Source organism: Schistocerca cancellata, chromosome 1 (assembly GCF_023864275.1).
Source record: "Schistocerca cancellata isolate TAMUIC-IGC-003103 chromosome 1, iqSchCanc2.1, whole genome shotgun sequence".
Taxonomy (NCBI): domain Eukaryota; kingdom Metazoa; phylum Arthropoda; class Insecta; order Orthoptera; family Acrididae; genus Schistocerca; species Schistocerca cancellata.
In genome coordinates, this window is record NC_064626.1 from 1,161,756,908 (window position 1) to 1,161,777,299 (window position 20,392).

The following is a 20,392-nucleotide window of genomic DNA, read 5'->3' on the forward strand; positions in this document are numbered from 1 at the left end:
TTTGGCGCAATAATCAGAGCACATTGTGCCAGCATTCTAACAGTACTTGCAATGTTGTCAAGTATCTCTATGTCTAAATTGTCTGCATATCCTTGGCCAAAATAGTCTTCAGCCTTTGGCTCCTTAATGAGATCATTCATCGCTAGGTTCCATAGTAATGGGGGACAAGTCTCCATCTTGTGGTCACCCTCTGTTGGTGTGGATTTTTATTATTTTATTTTATTTGCTACCATTTACAAATTACCTGCAACCTAGTTACTAAGATAGGTCATGTGATTCTTGAGTTTCTCCCAGTGTATTTGAGAATCAAAATATCCACGGGTGTACTGCCGGTCTACTGTGTCCAACGGGCACAATATTTTGGCGATCATACATGTCGCCATCATCAGGTGAACTGACTGACTGATCTCCTGTGAATGTGCCAGCACGGAGATCCGTACGCTATGGCTGCTCAGAGGGAACTGGGTTCGGTCGCGGCGGTGGCCGATTTAAATACCCGCGGCACGCTCCCTCCGCTGTCCGCACCCTGCGCCATGGTCGCGCGGTGGAACAGATTGCGACGGCGTCTGAGATGACGTCGGAGTGATGGCTCTGTCTGCCGTGGTCGTGACGACTATACGTTTGCTCGATTTACTCTTGATTAACCCAATCACTGGTTCCCAAGCCTTGCTAAGATTATAGCCACAGTCACGGTTTATGAGGTCATCATTGGTGCGAATTTCGATGGCCTCTCTAACAACACTGTCCCAGTATCTCTACGTCAGTACCAGAATCCTCATGCGTTCATACTCCATAGTGTGATTTTCCCACAAACAATGTTCAGCGACCGCCGACTTGCTCGGATACATCAGTCGAGTGTGCCTCTGGTGTTCACGGCATCGATCCTCGACAGTACGCATCGTCTGACCAATATGACTTGCCACATTGACATGGAATCTGGTACATGCCGGCCTTCCTCAATCCGAGGTCATCTTTGGCGCGATCTGTTCCACTGCGCGACCATGGCGCGGGGTGCAGACAGCGGAGGGAACGCACCGCGGGTGGAGGGTATTTAAATTGGCTGCCGCCACGATCGAATCCAGTTCCCTCTGAGCACCCATAGCGTATGGATCTCCGTGCCGGCACATTCACAGGAGATCAGTCCGTCAGTTCACCTGATGATGGCGACATGTATGATCGCCTAAATGTTGTGCCCATTGGACGCTGTAGACCGGCAGTACACCCGTGGATATTTTGATTAAGATAGGTCATGTTTTCACAGTGTGAAATTTTACATATAATTGTACTTTAATTGTAATATGAAGTTTATTTGATTTTTTATTACTTTAATGAAGTCACAGCTTTAAATTCTGGTAAACTTAAAACTAATTAGAAAATGGAAATGTTTAAAATAAATAATTTACACATTAAGAAGATAGAAAAATATGAAGATAGGGAAGAGTTGTGATCCATAGAATGCCACCATTGATGCTATACTAGAAGGAGTACCTCAGAAAGAAATTGAGCCTCTTGCTCGTATGGGCCACTGCCTGATGCCGCAATCATTGAGTACAGTCCACAGAGACTTTCTGTTAGTGATTTTTGTGTGTGTGTGTGTGTGTGTGTGTGTGTGTGTGTGTGTGTGTGTGTGTACAACGTAGAAGTAAGTGTCCCCTTTCCACAGGCACAGTCAAGCTCCTAACTGAAGTTTACAGGCAGCAAATGTTTGAGGCAAGCTCAATGCTCGTTAAGAAATGAACCACGAACCAGTGGGGATTGACATGTTTCATCCTCAATCTCTCTGCGATGTTTGGGAAGAATGCATATACTCTATGGTCCATTCTGAAGTTGTCCTGCTCCCTTTGCTATGAAATTGAAATTGCCGTGGAGGGTTTCATTTGCAGTTGCTCATAGTTTGTAGTACAGCCGACGTTTTCACTTCAAGGTGCTCTCTTAGAGTTGTTCATTATCACAAGAATTATGTCATCAACATATGTGATTACTCCTTCTGTGCAATCATACCCTTCTTTTAATGTTTGGAGTGGTTCAGTAGTTATGTTCCAGAAAATGGACCTATTATTCCTCACATGAATAAACTTAAATCCAGTTCCTTCGATTCGTGACACACCCAATTTGTACGACTATGGTTCTTAGATCAGGGCCTGTCTTACTCGAAAGTGACTCATCGTGGCAGTTGTCCCATTAGTGTGCTGCAATTTTATCTGCAACATTCCAGCAACACTTTAGGTCTTACTCTTGCGTTGCCTTCAGGGATTTCTCTTAGATTTTATCACAAGGGATTGACCTCTGTCAAGGCTGCACTTTCTGTAATGGTGTTTCTGGAGAACATCCTTAAATAGTTTTGGTACCCAGATTGATATTTTAGCGGTCTTCAACAGTCCCGCTGCTGTCCTGAGCAGCAGCTTCGCCTCTTCCCGCGGAGGTATTGTGGGCACCAAATCATTAATCCCCTTTTAGCATATTTCTTTTTTGTCATTCCCGATGCTTCAGCCACTGCTTTATTGTACCGTATTTACTTGAATCTAAGCCGCACCTGAAAAATGAGACTTGAAATGAAGGGAAAAAAAAATTCCCGAATCTAAGCCGCACCTGACATTTGAGACTCGAAATTCAAGGGGATAGAAAAGTTTTAGACCGCACCTCCAAATCGAAACAAAGTCGGTCCATTGTAACATGAGACACAATTTAGGTCGAATGGATGAAGATACAGCTACAGTAGCTTGGTTCGAGTCGTAAGTTTATCAGTTAAGCTTTACCAGGTAGCCATTGCTATGCGTCAGGCGCTCCATCCATATTTATATGGGTACTCTTCCTTTTTCATGAGCTTCGTCTGGTTTGAATCGATTGCTTATTTTGCTTTGATCTGATAAGTGTCACTCTATTTATTATAGGTCTTTATGTCACTCTAAGCTGAAAATGCATTATTGTACTGTGTCATGCATTGTTTGTCGCATTCTGATAATGAGTGTTCACGACATGTCGCCGCTCGCGCCATGGCTTGCTTTTGTGTGCACTACCGCCGCTTACAATAAAAAAAGAGAGGAATTGCCTCATTAGCGAAACAATGGCAAGCGACTGCTATTTGTTGCTACTTACACTGCTGCTTTCTTTGATAATGATAAAGAACCAAATAATAGATTGTGTGTGATAGAAGATGTTCTGAACAAGAGTTTTTCTCCATTTGAAAATCTTTGCAGACGCCTCTTGTATCACCATTCAGCATTAGAATAATATGAATACAAACATGACATGACATATCTCACTTGTTATAGTTTATTAGGCAGACAGGATTTAACCGAGATAGCAGTAAATACGAAAGTATACATGGCACAATTTTTACATACGTCTTATTCTTATGGTGATACTGTATGTGATTCACGATTCATGTAATTTCCTATTAGCAACCATCTCTTGCCACATGTAGGAAAAAATTCAGAACGTAGAGTTGGCCATATTGACCGTATCGACATACATCCCAAACAGCCTTGCCAGTCGAATTTTCATAGTAGATTTTTAGTGATGACTTCAAATCCAGAGTGTGTTGTTGTTGTTTTCAGTCCGTAGACTGGTTTGGTGCAGCTCTCCACGCTTTTCTATCCTGTGCAATAAAATAATTTAAACGCTGAAGTTTAAAACAAAATTTTATTAGGTTTGTAATACATCTTATATGAAATGTTTAAAATATCAGTCATGATTCTGAATCACTGTCACACGATTCTTTGTTGCTCATTTCTTTGTAAAGAGCTTCTTCCTGCGTGCCATCTAGTGCATTGGATATCGAACATTTTTTAAATGCTTGTTGCACGGTCTGATTTGGAACACACTTCCATGCATCATAAATCCATTGGCACACTTGGGACAAACTTGCGCGCTCTACACGTCCTGTTGTTGTCAGTTGTCTGTCGCTTTTTGAAAGCCAGTCTATGTAAATGCGTTTAACCTTGTCCTTAAATGGTTTATTCAAACAGACATCAAGTTGTTGCAGAATTGACGTGATCCTGCCTGGAATTACTGCCAAGTCCATTTTGCTTTACCTAATTTTCGTTGTATACATGGAAGAATCCTGGAGATACTAGAAGGTATCAGATAGATTATATAATGGTAAGACAGAGATTTAGGAACCAGGTTTTAAATTGTAAGACATTTCCAGGGGCAGATGTGGACTCTGACCACAATCTATTGGTTATGAACTGTAGATTAAAACTGAAGAAACTGCAAAAAGGTGGGAATTTAAGGAGATGGGACCTGGATAAACTGACTAAACCAGAGGTTGTACAGAGTTTCAGGGAGAGCATAAGGGAACAATTGACAGGAATGGGGGAAAGAAGTACAGTAGAAGAAGAATGGGTAGCTCTGAGGGATGAAGTAGTGAAGGATCAAGTAGGTAAAAAGACGAGAGCTAGTAGAAATCCTTGGGTAACAGAAGAAATATTGAACTTAATTGATGAAAGGAGAAAATATAAAAATGCAGTAAATGAAGCAGGCAAAAAGGAATACAAACGTCTCAAAAATGAGATCGACAGGAAGTCCAAAATGGCTAAGCAGGGATGGCTAGAGGACAAATGTAAGGATGTAGAGGCTTATCTCACTAGGGGAAAGATAGATACTGCCTACAGGAAAATTAAAGAGACCTTTGGAGAAAAGAGAACCACTTGTATGAATATCAAGAGCTCAGATGGAAACCCAGTTCTAAGCAAAGAAGGGAAAGCAGAGAGGTGGAAGGAGTATATAGAGGGTCCATACAAGGGCGCTGTACTTGAGGACAATATTATGGAAATGGAAGAGGATGTAGATGAAGATGAAATGGGAGATACGATACTGCGTGAAGAGTTTGACAGAGCACTGAAAGAACTGAGTCGAAACAAGGCCCCGGGAGTAGACAACATTCCATTAGAACTACTGATGGCCTTGGGAGAGCCAGTCCTGACAAAACTCTACCATCTGGTGAGCAAGATGTATGAGACAGGCGAAATACCCTCAGACTTCAAGAAGAATATAATAATTCCAATCCCAAAGAAAGCAGGTGTTGACAGAAGTGAAAATTACCGAGCTATCAGTTTAATAAGTCACAGCTGCAAAATACTAACGCGAATTCTTTACAGACGAATGGAAAAACTGGTAGAAGCCGACCTCGGGGAAGATCAGTTTGGATTCCGTAGATATATTGGAACACGTGAGGCAATACTGACCTTAAGACTTATCTTAGAAGAAAGATTAACGAAAGACAAACCTATGTTTCTAGCATTTGTAGACTTAGAGAAAGCTTTTGACAATGTTGACTGGAATACTCTCTTTCAAATTCTAAAGGTGGCAGGGGTAAAATACAGGGAGCGAAAGGCTATTTACAATTTGTACAGAAACCAGATGGCAGTTATAAGAGTCGAGGTGCATGAGAGGGAAGCAGTGGTTGGGAAGGGAGAGAGACAGGGTTGTAGCCTCTCCCCGATGTTATTCAACCTGTATATTGAGCAAGCAGTAAAGGAAACAAAAGAAAAATTCGGAGTAGGTATTAAAATCCATGGAGAAGAAGTAAAAACTTCGAGGTTCGCCGATGACATTGTAATTCTATCGGAGACAGCAAAGAACTTGGAAGAGCAGTTGAACGGAATGGACAGTGTCTTGAAAGGAGGATATAAGATGAACATCAACAAAAGCAAAACAAAGATAATGGAATGTGGTCAAATTAAGTTGGGTGATGTTGAGGGAATTAGATTAGGAAATGAGACACTTAAAGTAGTAAAGGAGTTTTGCTATTTGGGGAGGAAAATAACTGATGATGGTCGAAGTAGAGAGGCTATAAAATGTAGACTGGCAATGGCAAGGAAAGCATTTCTGAAGAAGAGAAATTTGTTAACATCGAGTATAGATTTAAGTGTCAGTAAGTCGTTTCTGAAAGTATTTGTATGGAGTGTAGCCATGAATGGAAGTGAAACATGGATGATAAATAGTTTGGACAAGAAGAGAATAGAAGCTTTCGAAATGTGGTGCTACAGAAGAATGTTGAAGATTGGATGGGTAGATCACATAACTAATGATGAAGTATTGAATAGAATTGGGGAGAAGAGGAGTATGTGGCACAACTTGACAAATTTAGCATTGGATGGCAGTGTGGAGGGTAAAAATCGTAGAGGGAGACCAAGAGATGAATACACTTAGCAGATTCAGAAGGATGTGGTTTGCAGTAAGTACTGGGAGATGAAGAAGCTTGCACAGGATAGGGTAGCATGGAGAGCTGCATCAAACCAGTCTCAGGACTGAAGACCACAACAACAACAATTTTTGTTTTACTGCAGGTGTTGTATGGCCTGCATATGCATCTAATACCAACAGGCAGCGTAAACCAAGCATTGCGCCAGGACAATGATTCCACACGCGCATAATCCATTCCAGCACCATGTCATCCGAAAACCACCCAGTTTCGTTTACTCATACAATTACAGTTTTTGGAGACACTTCCGATTTCGGTAAAGTCTTTCGCTTGAAAACTATAAATGGCTGTAATTTATGTCCATCTCCTGTGCAAGCAAGCATGACGGACATCTGCTTTTTTTCATCCCCTGATGTAAGAACACTTATGTCTTTCTTTCCTTTGGTGTTAACTGTATAATTTGTCAAAATATACGGGAGTTTGGTCAGCATGTCCCATCTGACCAAGAAGGTATTGCTTTTCTGCACGCCGCCTAATTATAAAGCGCTGAAATTCCACGTGTTTTTCTTCATAATTTTTTGGCAGCTTCTGTGCAACTGAAGTTCGCCTCCGAAGTGAAAAATCCCAGTGCTTCATAAACAGATCAATCCAGCTGTGAGTAACTTTAAAATTTTTGATTTTTTGCCCTTTAGCAATTTCATGTACCTTAATTTTTAAAATTTTGATGTTCACAGGCAGGAATTCCTCATGCTGTCCCTTAACAAATTCATTTAAAATCACTTCTAGTGCATGATATCGTCCACACTTTGGCCCACTAAATGCTTTCCTTCTACTTGAACATTGAAGTATTGTCTCTGTGCAGTTGCCATTGCCTGGCATTGCTCTCGTCAACCCCGTATCGCAGAACTGCAGCATGATTAGAACTTTATTCCGCAAAACAAATAACTCTCTTCTTGAATTTGGCACTATAATGAAAGCGCCTCGTTATGGTTCACTAACACCAACAAGCACTTCACAAAATTCCACGAAGCAATAGGTGCCACTGCGTGAAATCTTAATGAGCCCCAGTGTATCAACTTGTGCAACAATCCTAAAGCCTTCTGCATTGTTGGTATTTTTGTGTAAAGAAATTTATTTTTGTTGCTACGAATATTTGAAAGGCTTCTACATTTCAAGATGAACAGTACGGAATTTCTGTTTATTTCATTGGATAATGTATGAAAATGCAGTGGTCGAAACTCGGGGCAGAGAAAAAAGCTTGTCTTCTACCTTTTTAATTTATTTACTGACTCGGAGGTTTTGACGCCAGTATTTATCTTTGTGTCTGCAAAGCATGCCTGTGTAGCACTACATATATTCGACGGCAGCAGTTAGTTGTGGCGGCACGTACCAACATTTTTCAGAACTTCCACTTACTTTGCACTAGATTCTAAGCCGCAGGCAGTTTTTTGAATTACAAAAACGGGAAAAAAGTCCGGCTTAGTTTCAAGTAAATACGACTTTAATAGTATTCTTCTCTCCATTAATATTGTATTGAATCAAACAACATTTCTCATTTAGTCTTTATTGATAATATAGTTTGATACTATATTCTTGAATTAAATGCATTGTATAAGTTCTTGCGTCCAGCTATATGTTTACAGATGGTTTCTTTCATGTCTGAAAAAGTTGCATAACTTCTTACAAAAAGTGATCTGATGATACACCAAAGCTTCTGTAGGCCGTTTTGTCTTGTATTCTTACCCATGTCTTTTAATTTGAAAGAGTATAGCCTATTATTGAAGCTATACCTGATCTGCCCACATAAAGTTAAGGATGTCACATTGTTTAAAAATGGGTTTTATTATTCTTAGTTCATTATAAGTTGCTAACTCTGTTAGCCCCCCCCCCCTCCCCCCACTCCATGGACCTTGCCATTGGTGGGGAGGCTTGCATGCCTCAGCGATACAGATAGCCGTACCGTAGGTACAACCACAACGGAGAGGTATCTGTTGAGAGGTCAGACAAACGTGTGGTTCCTGAAAAGGGGTAGCAGCCTTTTCAGTAGTTGCAAGGGCAACAGTCTGGATGATTGACTGATCTGGCCTTGTAACAATAACCAAAACGGCCTTGCTGTGCTGGTACTGCGAACGGCTGAAAGCAAGGGGAAACTACAGCCGTAATTTTTCCCGAGGGCATGCAGCTTTACTGTATGATTAAATGAGGATGGTGTCCTCTTGGGTAAAATATTCTGGAGGTAAAATAGTCCCCCATTCGGATCTCCGGGCGGGGACTACTCAAGAGGATGTCGTTATCAGGAGAAAGAAAACTGGCGTTCTACGGATCGGAGCGTGGAATGTCAGATCCTTTAATCGGGCAGGTAGGTTAGAAAATTTAAAAAGGGAAATGGATAGGTTAAAGTTAGATATAGTGGGAATTAGTGAAGTTCGGTGGCAGGAGGAACAAGACTTCTGGTCAGGTGACTACAGGCTTATAAACACAAAGTCAAATAGGGGTAATGCAGGAGTAGCTTTAATAATGAATAGGAAAATAGGAATGCGGGTAAGCTACTACAAACAGCATAGTGAATGCATTATTGTGGCCAAGATAGATACGAAGCCCACACCTACTACAGTAGTACAAGTTTATATGCCAACTAGCTCTGCAGATGACAAAGAAATTGAAGAAATGTATGATGAAATAAAAGAAATTATTCAGGTAGTGAAGGGAGACGAAAATTTAATAGTCATGGGTGACTGGAATTCGAGTGTAGGAAAAGGGAGAGAAGGAAACGTAGTAGGTGAATATGGATTGGGGCTAAGAAATGAAAGAGGAAGCCGCCTGGTAGAATTTTGCACAGAGCACAACTTAATCATAGCTAACACTTGGTTTAAGAATCATGATAGAAGGTTGTATACAAGGAAGAACCCTGGAGATACTAAAAGGTATCAGATATATTATATAGTGGTAAGACAGAGATTTAGGAACCAGGTTATAAATTGTAAGACATTTCCAGGGGCAGATGTGGACTCTGACCACAATCTATTGGTTATGACCTGTAGATTAAAACTGAAGAAACTGCAAAAAGGTGGGAATTTAAGGGGATGGGACCTGGATAAACTGAAAGAACCAAAGGTTGTACAGAGTTTCAGGGAGAGCATAAGGGAACAATTGACAGGAATGGGGGAAAGAAATACAGTAGAAGAAGAATGGGTAGCTTTGAGGGATGAAGTAGTGAAGGCAGCAGAGGATCAAGTAGGTAAAAAGACGAGGGCTAGTAGAAATCCTTGGGTAACAGAAGAAATATTGAATTTAATTGATGAACGGAGAAAATATAAAAATGCAGTAAATGAAGCAGGCAAAAAGGAATACAAACGTCTCAAAAATGAGATCGACAGGAAGTGCAAAATGGCTAAGCAGGGATGGCTAGAGGACAAATGTAAGGATGTAGAGGCTTATCTCACTAGGGGTAAGATAGATACTGCCTACAGGAAAATTAAAGATACCTTTGGAGATAAGAGAACCACTTGTATGAACATCAAGAGCTCAGATGGAAACCCAGTTCTAAGCAAAGAAGGGAAAGCAGAGAGGTGGAAGGAGTATATAGAGGGTCCATACAAGGGCGCTGTACTTGAGGACAATATTATGGAAATGGAAGAGGATGTAGATGAAGATGAAATGGGAGATACGATACTGCGTGAAGAGTTTGACAGAGCACTGAAAGAACTGAGTCGAAACAAGGCCCCGGGAGTAGACAACATTCCATTAGAACTACTGATGGCCTTGGGAGAGCCAGTCCTGACAAAACTCTACCATCTGGTGAGCAAGATGTATGAGACAGGCGAAATACCCTCAGACTTCAAGAAGAATATAATAATTCCAATCCCAAAGAAAGCAGGTGTTGACAGAAGTGAAAATTACCGAGCTATCAGTTTAATAAGTCACAGCTGCAAAATACTAACGCGAATTCTTTACAGACGAATGGAAAAACTGGTAGAAGCCGACCTCGGGGAAGATCAGTTTGGATTCCGTAGATATATTGGAACACGTGAGGCAATACTGACCTTAAGACTTATCTTAGAAGAAAGATTAACGAAAGACAAACCTATGTTTCTAGCATTTGTAGACTTAGAGAAAGCTTTTGACAATGTTGACTGGAATACTCTCTTTCAAATTCTAAAGGTGGCAGGGGTAAAATACAGGGAGCGAAAGGCTATTTACAATTTGTACAGAAATCAGATGGCAGTTATAAGAGTCGAGGGACATGAAAGGGAAGCAGTGGTTGGGAAAGGAGTAAGACAGGGTTGTAGCCTCTCCCCGATGTTATTCAATCTGTATATTGAGCAAGCAGTAAAGGAAACAAAATAAAAATTCGGAGTAGGTATTAAAATCCATGGAGAAGAAATAAAAACTTTGAGGTTCGCCGATGACATTGTAATTCTGTCAGAGACAGCAAAGGACTTGGAAGAGCAGTTGAACGGAATGGATGGTGTCTTGAAGGGAGGATATGAGATGAACATCAACAAAGGCAAAACGAGGATATTGGAATGTAGTCGAATTAAGTTGGGTGATGTTGAGGGTATTAGATTAGGAAATGAGACACTTAAAGTAGTAAAGGAGTTTTGCTATTTGGGGAGCAAAATAACTGATGATGGTCGAAGTAGAGAGGATATAAAATGTAGACTGGCAATGGCAAGGAAAGCGTTTCTGAAGAAGAGAAATTTGTTAACATCGAGTATAGATTTAAGTGTCAGGAAGTCATTTCTGAAAGTATTTGTATGGAGTGTAGCCATGTATGGAAGTGAAACATGGACGGTAAATAGTTTAGACAAGAAGAGAATAGAAGCTTTCGAAATGTGGTGCTACAGAAGAATGCTGAAGATTGGATGGGTAGATCACATAACTAATGAGGAAGTATTGAATGGGATTGGGGAGAAGAGAAGTTTGTGGCACAGCTTGACCAGAAGAAGGGATCGGTTGGTAGGACATGTTCTGAGGCATCAAGGGATCAACAAGTTAGTATTGGAGGGCAGCGTGGAGGGTAAAAATCGTAGGGGGAGACCAAGAGATGAATACAGTAAGCAGATTCAGAAGGATGTAGGTTGCAGTAGGTACTGGGAGATGAAGAAGCTTGCACAGGATAGAGTAGCATGGAGAGCTGCATCAAACCAGTCTCAGGACTGAAGACAACAACAACAACAACAACAACAACAACAACTCTGTTAGCTTCTTTCCATTATTATTCAGTGTATTTTCACCCTCTGTAACTATATTCTCAATAAGTCTCTTACCAACTCTGGCATAAGTCTCCCATGTTAAGTATATATAATCATTTTTATTAATTTTTCCTGCAGTGTTCTGTAATGGGTCATAAAATCCATTAGCACTTTGAGTTCTTTCTTCTTCTGGTGCTATTTTTTCAGTCGTCAGTCTTCTGACTGGTTGGATGCCCCCCCCCTCCCATTCCTTTTCTGTACCAACCTCTTCATCTCAGAGTAGCACTTGAAACCTGCAGCCTCATATTTGCTGGATGTATTCCAATCTCTGCCTTCCTCTACAGCTCCCTCTAGTAGCATGGAAGTTATTCCTTGATGTCTTAATTGATGTTGTACCATCCTGTGCCTTCGTCTTATCAGTATTTTCCATATGTGCCTTTCCTCTCCGATTTCTGTGCAAAACCTCCTCATTCCATACCTTACCAGGCCACCTAATTTTCAATATTCTTCTGTAGTACCACATCTCAAGTGCTTTCGGGAGGACGATGGTTCAAACGCATGGCCGTCCATCTGATTTAGGTTATTCGTGTTTTCCTAAATTGCTTCAGGCAAATGCCGGGGTGGTTCCTTAAACACATGGGACCGATGACCTTGCTGTTTGGTCCCCTCCCCCAAATCAGCCAGCTCAAGTGTTTTGATTCTCTTCTGTTCCCATTTTCCGACAGGCTATGTCTCACTGCCAAACAATGCTGTACTCCATTCTCAGAAGTTTCTTCCTCAAATTAAGACCTATATTTGATACTAGTAGACTTCTCTTGGCCAGAAATGCGTTTTTGCCAGTGCTAGTGTACATTTAATGTCGTCCTTGCTCCATCCGTCACAGTTATTTTGCTAGCTAGATAGCAGAAATCCTTAACTTCATCTACTTTGTTATCACCAATCCTAGTGTTAAACTTCTCGCTGTTCTCATTTCTCCTAATTGTCATTACTTTTTTTCGATTTATTATCAGTCCATATTCTGTACTCATTAGACTGGTTATTCTATTCAGCAAATCCTGTATTTCCTTTCACCGAGGATAGCAGTGTTATCAGAGAAGCTTATCATTGACATTTTTTCACCTTGAATTTTAATCCCAATCTGGAACATTTCTTTAATTTCCATCATTGTTTCTTCAATGCACAGATTGAACAATAGCAGTGAAAGATTACATCCCTGTCTTACACCCATTTTAATCCGCACACTTCATTCTTGGTCTTTCACTCTCATTATTCCTTCTTGGTTCTCGTACATGTTGTATATTACCCATCTCTCTCTGTTGCTTACCCGTATATTCCCCAGAATTTCCAACACCTTGCACCATTTGACAGTGTCAAAAGCTGTCTCTAGGTTGACAAAGCTTGTGAACATGTCTTGATTTTTCTTTAGTCTTGCTTCCATTATAAAGTGCAACGTCGGACTTGCCTCTCTGGTGCCTTTACCTTTCCTGAAGCCAAACTGATCGTCATCCAACACATCCTCAATTTTCTTCTCCATTCGTCTGTATATTATTCTTGTCAGCAACTTGGGTGCATGAGCTAAGTTGATTGTGCAATAATTTTCATACTTGTCAGCTCTTGCAGTCTTTGGAATTGTGTCGATGATATTTTTCCTAAAATCAGATGGTATGTTGCCAGACTCATACATTCTACACACCAACATGAATAGTCGTTTCGTTGCCACTTTCCCCAGTGTTTTTAGAAATTCTGATGGAATATTATCTATCCCTTCTGTCTTATTTGATCTTAAGTCCTCCAAAGTTCCCTTAAATTTTGATTCTAATACTGGATCCCATGTCTCTTCCACCATAGCAGATAAATCTTCCCCCTCGTAGAGGCCTTCAATGTACTCTTTCCACCTGTCCACTCTTTCCTCTGCATTTAACAGTGGATCCCCGTTGCACTTTTAGTGTTGCCTTCCTTGCTTTTAATGTCGCCAAAGGTTGTTTTGACTTTCCTGTATACTGAGTCAGTCCTTCCGACAATCATTCATATTTCAATTTCTTCACATTTTTCATGCAGCCATTTTTATCTTAGCTTCCTTGCATTTCCTGTTTATTTCATTCCACAGCGACTTATATTTCTGTATTCCTGAATTTCCCTGAACATTTTTGTATTTCCTTCTGTCATCGATCAACTGAAGTGTTTCTTCTGTTACCCATGGTTTCATTCCAATTTCTGTGATTGCCGCCGGCCGGTGTGGCCGTGCGGTTAAAGGCGTGACCGCTACGGTCGCAGGTTCGAGTCCTGCCTCGGGCATGGGTGTGTGTGATGTCCTTAGGTTGGTTAGGTTTAAGCAGTTCTAAGTTCTAGGGGACTGATGACCACGGCAGTTGAGTCCCATAGTGCTCGGAGCCATTTTTCTGTGATTGCCTTTCTAGAGGTATCCATTTCTCTTCAACTAAAATGGCTACTGAGCTGTTCCTTATCACAGTATCTGTAGCCGTAGAGAAGGTCAAGCGTATCTCTTCATTCCTTAGAACTTTTTTATTCCACTTCTTTGTGTATTGATTCTTCCTGAATAGTCTCTTAAATATCAGCCTACTCTTCATTACTACTAAATTGTGATCTGAATCTGTGTCTGTTCATGGGTATGCCATACAATCTAGTATCTGATTTCAGAATATCTGGCAGACCGTGATGTAATCTAACAGAAACCTTCTCGTATCTCCCAACCTTTTCCAAGTATACTTTCTCCTATTGTGATTCTGGTGCATATACAGTAAAGACAATATGGAGATACGCCCTCTCTGAACTATAAGATGTGACAGTATTTTATTTATTTATTATTTTATTTATAAAAGTGTGCAGATATATTCTGTTCTTTTATGCTTTCTGCACTCACTTGAGATTCCAGCAGCAGCCCTTTGTTCTTGTGATACTCCGCAATGGATCATCAAATAATTCTGAAATTTGATCGTTCCCTGTAATTTCTTTTTCATTTCAATGATGGCAGCAATATCAGTTTTAGCTTTACTTAATTCTTGTTCCAAATCTGTTTCTTTATATGCCTGACCTTGTACATTCAACATTGCTATTTTAAACAATGGACTTGCATCCTCCCCAGTTTTTGAAAGTGGGCCTGCTAGAATGTCTTCTACTGTTGTGAGGTGATGTAACAAGAGGACCTTGTTGGAAAACCACCATGCTAAAACCGAGACAGCAGTACTATGGGTCTGATTCTGTTTCCTGCCCGCATGTCTCCTGTGAACTCCTTTCTCATTCTCTTGCTAACTGTCTTAGAAGAAGAAGAAGAAGAAGAAGAAGAAGAAGAAGAAGAAGTAGAAGAGGAGGAATATGTTTGTTTTTTTCGCTTCACTCTGAGACAGTCTTTCCCACTTGTGACACAGCCAAGGCTTCAGTCTTGAACTGGTCTAGCTTATCAGTAAATTCTTCTACTCTTGGAACTTTGCCCTCACATGACCAAGTTGCAGAAATGCTTCCATTGGCACAGTGCCCAATGTCTGGGTATTTCAGATATTTTGAACATCAAAACGCTAAGTGGGTCCAGTGAGTGTAGGAATGTGTATTCATCCACACAAGCAAAACCACACACTGATGTAAGGCTACTCAGGGAGGTCACGCAGTATTATTTATGAGGTCCATTCATGACACCACATCCTATCTGTCTTGCATCGCTCAGCATGTATCATGTCACACATTGGGTTGTGTGAGTGCTTTCGTTTTTTCCCCACTTGTTCAATCCAATAAACATTTTCATTTGAACTGGATTGCCCAAGGAAGAGTACGTATTCTTCTCACCTCTGTGAAATGATCTGTCATTGGATGGGCTCAAGCTCACTAGACAAAAGCGGAAGCGTTCATGAGGGAGAATGTGGGGGTAGGGTATGGTCGCGATTTGGAGATAAAATTTTATAATTTGTTTAATTTTGTGTGTTTTATGTTTCACACTATGCCTTTCCTTATTGTCCTCTTTGTTTTGTGCAGATTGGGTGTCTCACAGCCTCATTCAAACTTATATAGGTATTTGTATTTGTCTGCAGTGTGTAGAGTTTATAGCATACATATATTTGCTTTTCAGTGGAGCAGAAGCATCATTACATCCAGCCATCGTGCGGCTAGGAATACAGTATAAATCAAGGGTTGTGACTGGATCAAATGCTCGTTGTGTAGCATTATTACTTGCTATTAAACAGGTAAAGATATGGTTTATTTTTGAATATGTGATATTACTTTTGTAGAGAGGAAATGTACTTCGTTTTTAAAACCAAACCCCTAGTAGAAAGTGAGACTTTACTATTTCTTTGCTCTTGGAGCCTGTAATTTTCAATTAATTTTGACCAGAGTAGGTTTATATTTAATCATAGTTACATAATTGAAAGCTGATTTCTTCCTACATATCTCAGACTTTATCATTGTTCTGTGTCCGATGCAATTGGAATTCAGGCTAAACTGCACATTTTAGTACAATAGAATAAATTTAAATACCTTTAGCATACCTACCTGTTATGATTATCATACTTTCTTTTCCAGAGTTCTTTAGTCACATAACTGATGTCTGCCTCAACTAATTTCACCCCTCTGCTCCCAATATATTTTCTGTCATAGTATATAGTCTCACAGATTGCATTTAGCAACATGACTGTAATTTTTATGGAACATTATTCTGTGCATCATTGCATGTGCTGCGGTATTACTTAAAACTGTGTAATAGTAACTTAATATGTTGAAATTGTTGAGCTGTTATATAGAAGATCTTAACTAAAATATGTAACTTCTAGCAGACATTACTTCATTAATCAGGTTTTGGTATTGATGAGTGATGATTATTTTAAAACTGTGCAGGTGATTGAAGACTTCCACACGCCCTCACAACAAGAGTTCTCACGCGGTTTGGAGAGCTCCTTACGTCAGCTGACAACATATCTTCATGCCTGCCGTCCTCTTCCAGTTTCTGCAACAAATGCTTTACGTCATTTGAAGTGGCAGCTGACATTGTTGCCAAACAATGTGACAGACTCTGATGTAAGTTATCTTACAAGTCTTTAGTAGTCAGATAAGTATATTTGGTGTTCATGTGGCACTGCTTTCCAGATAGTATACATTTTACTTGACCTAACGAAATTTTCCTCTGAAATAATGTAAAACCCATGAAATTTACATAAACTTTTTTATATTTTGAAAGTTATATTGTTGTATTGAAACATTATTACAGAACACAATTTACTCACACGCGTGTTGCATCTAAAAAGCGAAACAAGAATTATTGAAGAGAAAAGGAAGTATTGGCATTGTAAGGAAGTATATTCACAAATAACACACTGTAAATAATTATTATATGCTGGATTGATTGAAACTGATAGAAGTGACTGTGAGACAAATATTTGGAAGGATCTGGATTCATTTCCCATCTGGCCATTTAGATTTAGGTTTTCCATAGTTTCCCATAAATCAATTAAGACAAATTCCAGGATTGTTTCTTTGTAGAGGTCACAGTGGTATCATTTTCAATCCAAATATATACACCATCTCTAATGACTCTGTTGCTCACCATTCTTTTCCTGAGTGAGTGGCATATTTTAATGTTTGACTCCTTAAATGGAGAAATAAAATATGAATATTTTATGGTGCTGCTGCTAGGTGCTGTAAATTGGAAAGGAATATGCATGTGTTAAGTACCATTTACAAAATATGACAAGGAAGTTATAACTGAAATTAAGATTAGCTTCGGAGTTAGGATTGAGATACCTTCTCTCTCATCTTCTAACCCCTTGTGTGTCAAGAAAGCTGTATTGTAAAGATTTGTGGCAAGAGATGGTGATAAGATTGTTTTTCTTTCAAAGGTAGCACATTTAGCAGTTTACCTTTTTTAGCACATGAGATTTTTTAAAAATGAGAAAAGATAAAGTGAAATCACACATGAGACACATCAATAAGCAAAAGGTAGAAAATGTTGGTGCAATCATTGATGCTTATACATAAGTGCATACTTTTGTGTACCTGCAGTTTGACAGATGAGTCATTCCATGTCAAAGGGACCATTATTAAAAGGTGTCCCCACTCAGCCACCTCCAAATCTGATTAAATTTCGTGTTAAGGTTCTATGTGGTCTTTGATGGTTATGTACCAAATTTCAGTCCAATATATTCTGTGGTTGAATTTTTAGAGACTTTTAAATAGAGGCTACTCATTTTCAAATCACATACGAAGGTGCAAATGTTCTAGCAGAATTCAGTCATTTAATTTAATGTACACAGACACCTTTTTATGCTGAATCACACCACGGCAAAAATTAGGGATTTAGCCATACCTATATACAGATAAAAGCCTCTAAAGTGGCTAAAAAAATTCATTGCACTATTCTGAGAGCCAAGGTTTGACTGATCACTGCTACTTTTCATATGAATCAAACACACCAAAACTTCAGAGGGTTATTTCTACCTCTGATGTCTGTTTGTAGATACAATTTAATTAACATTGGATGCCTAGATGAAAAGATACGCATTTGCAAAGTTGACAAAAATTTTCTACATTTAAATTTTAGGTTATTTTTGAGGGGTAATATCTCAACTTTGTCTCGTTCAATCCTTTTTGCTTGCCACAGCTGGAAAGAGCATGCTTTAAGCTTTCAAAACTATAGTGTGTATTTTCTGGATCTCGCATACTGATGAGTAAGGTTACCTATCAAAAGTAGGGAAAATTGATTACCGAGAAATACAAAAAATTAATACAATTTGAAGTTTTAAATTAAAAAAATGTATAATTGTAGTTTTAATAGTATAAGATTTGCCTGTGGTTTAGGGACTGTAACTATGCTAATAAGAAGTGTTTTTACATTGTTTTACGTTATAGAATATAAATATAATAAATCCTCAGAAAACTCTGTTAAGATTAAAAAATCTAGAAGATCATATTGGAACACTACCTCGCTTTAGATCATTTTAATCCTACAATGCATGGGGGTGCATATATGCATTGTCACTTAGTTTCCATCGACATTATAAAGCAGCAACAGTTTTTTAAGGCTCTATCCTCACAGCAGTGATACATTGCTGAATCACCACTTTCAGTTGTTGCTTTCAATATTGGCAGTTTTCACAGTGTGTCTTTTGTGCAGTGTAATCTTCGGTGTTGGACATTGTACAATCTGTCTTGGTAGTTTGAATAATCATTGTCATAGCTGAAGGTATGCACTAAAACAATATATTTTGATACATTAATTTGTATATTTTATATACAAACAAGTCTGAATCTGCTATGCTTCAAAGCAGGATATTCACGTGCTTTCAGAACTGCTTGTTATTAGTTAGTAAACTATTGTATCGAATGAACTAAGAGACTCTTGCACCCTGCTACTTTGGTGGATCAGATGGAGCTGATTGTGAAAAGTCATCACCATTGTATTATGGAAAAAGTCACCTAAAATCAGTTAAGAAAAGGTCACCAGTGGACAAGAAACTTCTACAACATAAGTCTGGTCTTGATTTTACTGAAGATGCCCCACTTTGTTATACCATAATGCCTTCTTGATGGCAAATTTCAATTCCTGCAGAAGACTTGGTGCAACCTGGTTGGTAAAGAAAAACATGTAATCAAGAAGGCTTTATCACCAGTAATCATTGCAATGCCTGATTGGCCAAGTCTGGCCGGAAAATTTGTAACAAATGTAGACCTGAAGTGGCCCAAAAAGAATCATACCGCCAGGATAATCAAGAAGCACCATCCACTGAAGACATGGATGTTGTTGTTACTTGCTTTGCTGCTAATATTTCATTATCATCACTTGGGGAGTCACCATTAAAGCTTCAACGGATTAGTAAAATGATTCAGTGAGATAAATAAAGCACAAAGTTCTGAAAGCCCAAGGCAGCGTTACTAAGGTAATTGCCACAGCTGCTGGTGTGAGCCAAGTAGGTACTGCTCAAATAAAAATGTAAGAGTGCCACAAATGTAAAGATATGGACACCTTAATTGAAGAACTTAAGATAAAACTCCAGACTTCAAGCAATTGCAGTAAAGTTCAAATTCAGACCCTGGTCCCAAATCACTGGGCTATTGAAAATATGGCTAAAGAATTTCCTGTTTCAACTAAAATGGTGAAGAATGCTAGGAAACTGAAGATGGAAGATGGGATTTTGGCAACACCTGCAAACTGAAAAGGGAGAAAGCTCAATGTTGAAGTAAAACAAAAGTTCTCATTGTTTTTGAACATCATCGGTTTTCTCATTTATGTCCTGATGAAAAGGATTGTGTTGCTGTAAGAATAAATGGAGAAAAGATTCACAAGCAGAAAAGCCTTCTTCTTTGTAACCCGAAAGAAATGTTCATTGCTTACTGTAAGCAAGGTGTAAATCAGCTGAGCTTCTCAATGTGAGCTCAGGTCAAAATGGTGTACTACAGTACACACATTCAGTAGTGTATGTGCAATTCATCAAAATGTCAAATTAATGTTGGCTTCAGCAACATCCATCTAAGATTACTACAAGAATTCGATGTAAGAAACTGTATGCAGTTTGGAATCAAAAGATTGTATGCTGCAACATTGTGAAGAATGTGCAGGAAAAATACAACTAGAGGCTTTTCTTGAAGATGCTTTTAAAAACTATGACTCTGAAGAAACAATGGAATACAAGAAATGGGCCCATACTGACAGACACACACTAGAGACATGTCAGAGAACTGTTGATGATTTCATGGAGGCACTGATTTTGAAAATTACCAGTTTAAGAAGCCATCACTTTGTATGAAAACACAACATTTATACCTTAAGCAGATATATCATGTGTACTTTGTACAATATGTGATCCACAGGATAAATAAATAAATACTATACAAATACAAATAAAAAGAAATCTCACAGAAAGTGAATTAATTATATTGATGGAGTTTGCTGAGAATTATTCATTAGTTATTCAAGATGATGTGCAAGGATTTCATTGGGAGAATAGTTAGGCCACATCAGTTTGTTGCCTATTTTGGTGGCAAAGGATGTCAGAGTATTAGCATTTGTATGATCAGCAATCTGTCTCCATCATGATACTATTGCTGTTCA

The 20,392-nt window shown here is 39.2% G+C and overlaps 1 protein-coding gene across 3 annotated transcripts in view; it reads left to right on the forward strand.

Annotated features, from left to right (window-relative positions):
* Window positions 1-20,392, forward strand: part of LOC126093593 (uncharacterized) — a 111,773-nt gene that overhangs the window by 41,112 nt on the left and 50,269 nt on the right. For all 3 annotated transcript variants that reach the window (XM_049908733.1, XM_049908732.1, XM_049908731.1), the window contains 2 exons: window positions 15,422-15,536; window positions 16,186-16,365. In XM_049908733.1, coding sequence (XP_049764690.1) covers window positions 15,422-15,536; window positions 16,186-16,365 — 295 coding nt within the window. The remainder of the gene's footprint in view (window positions 1-15,421; window positions 15,537-16,185; window positions 16,366-20,392) is intronic.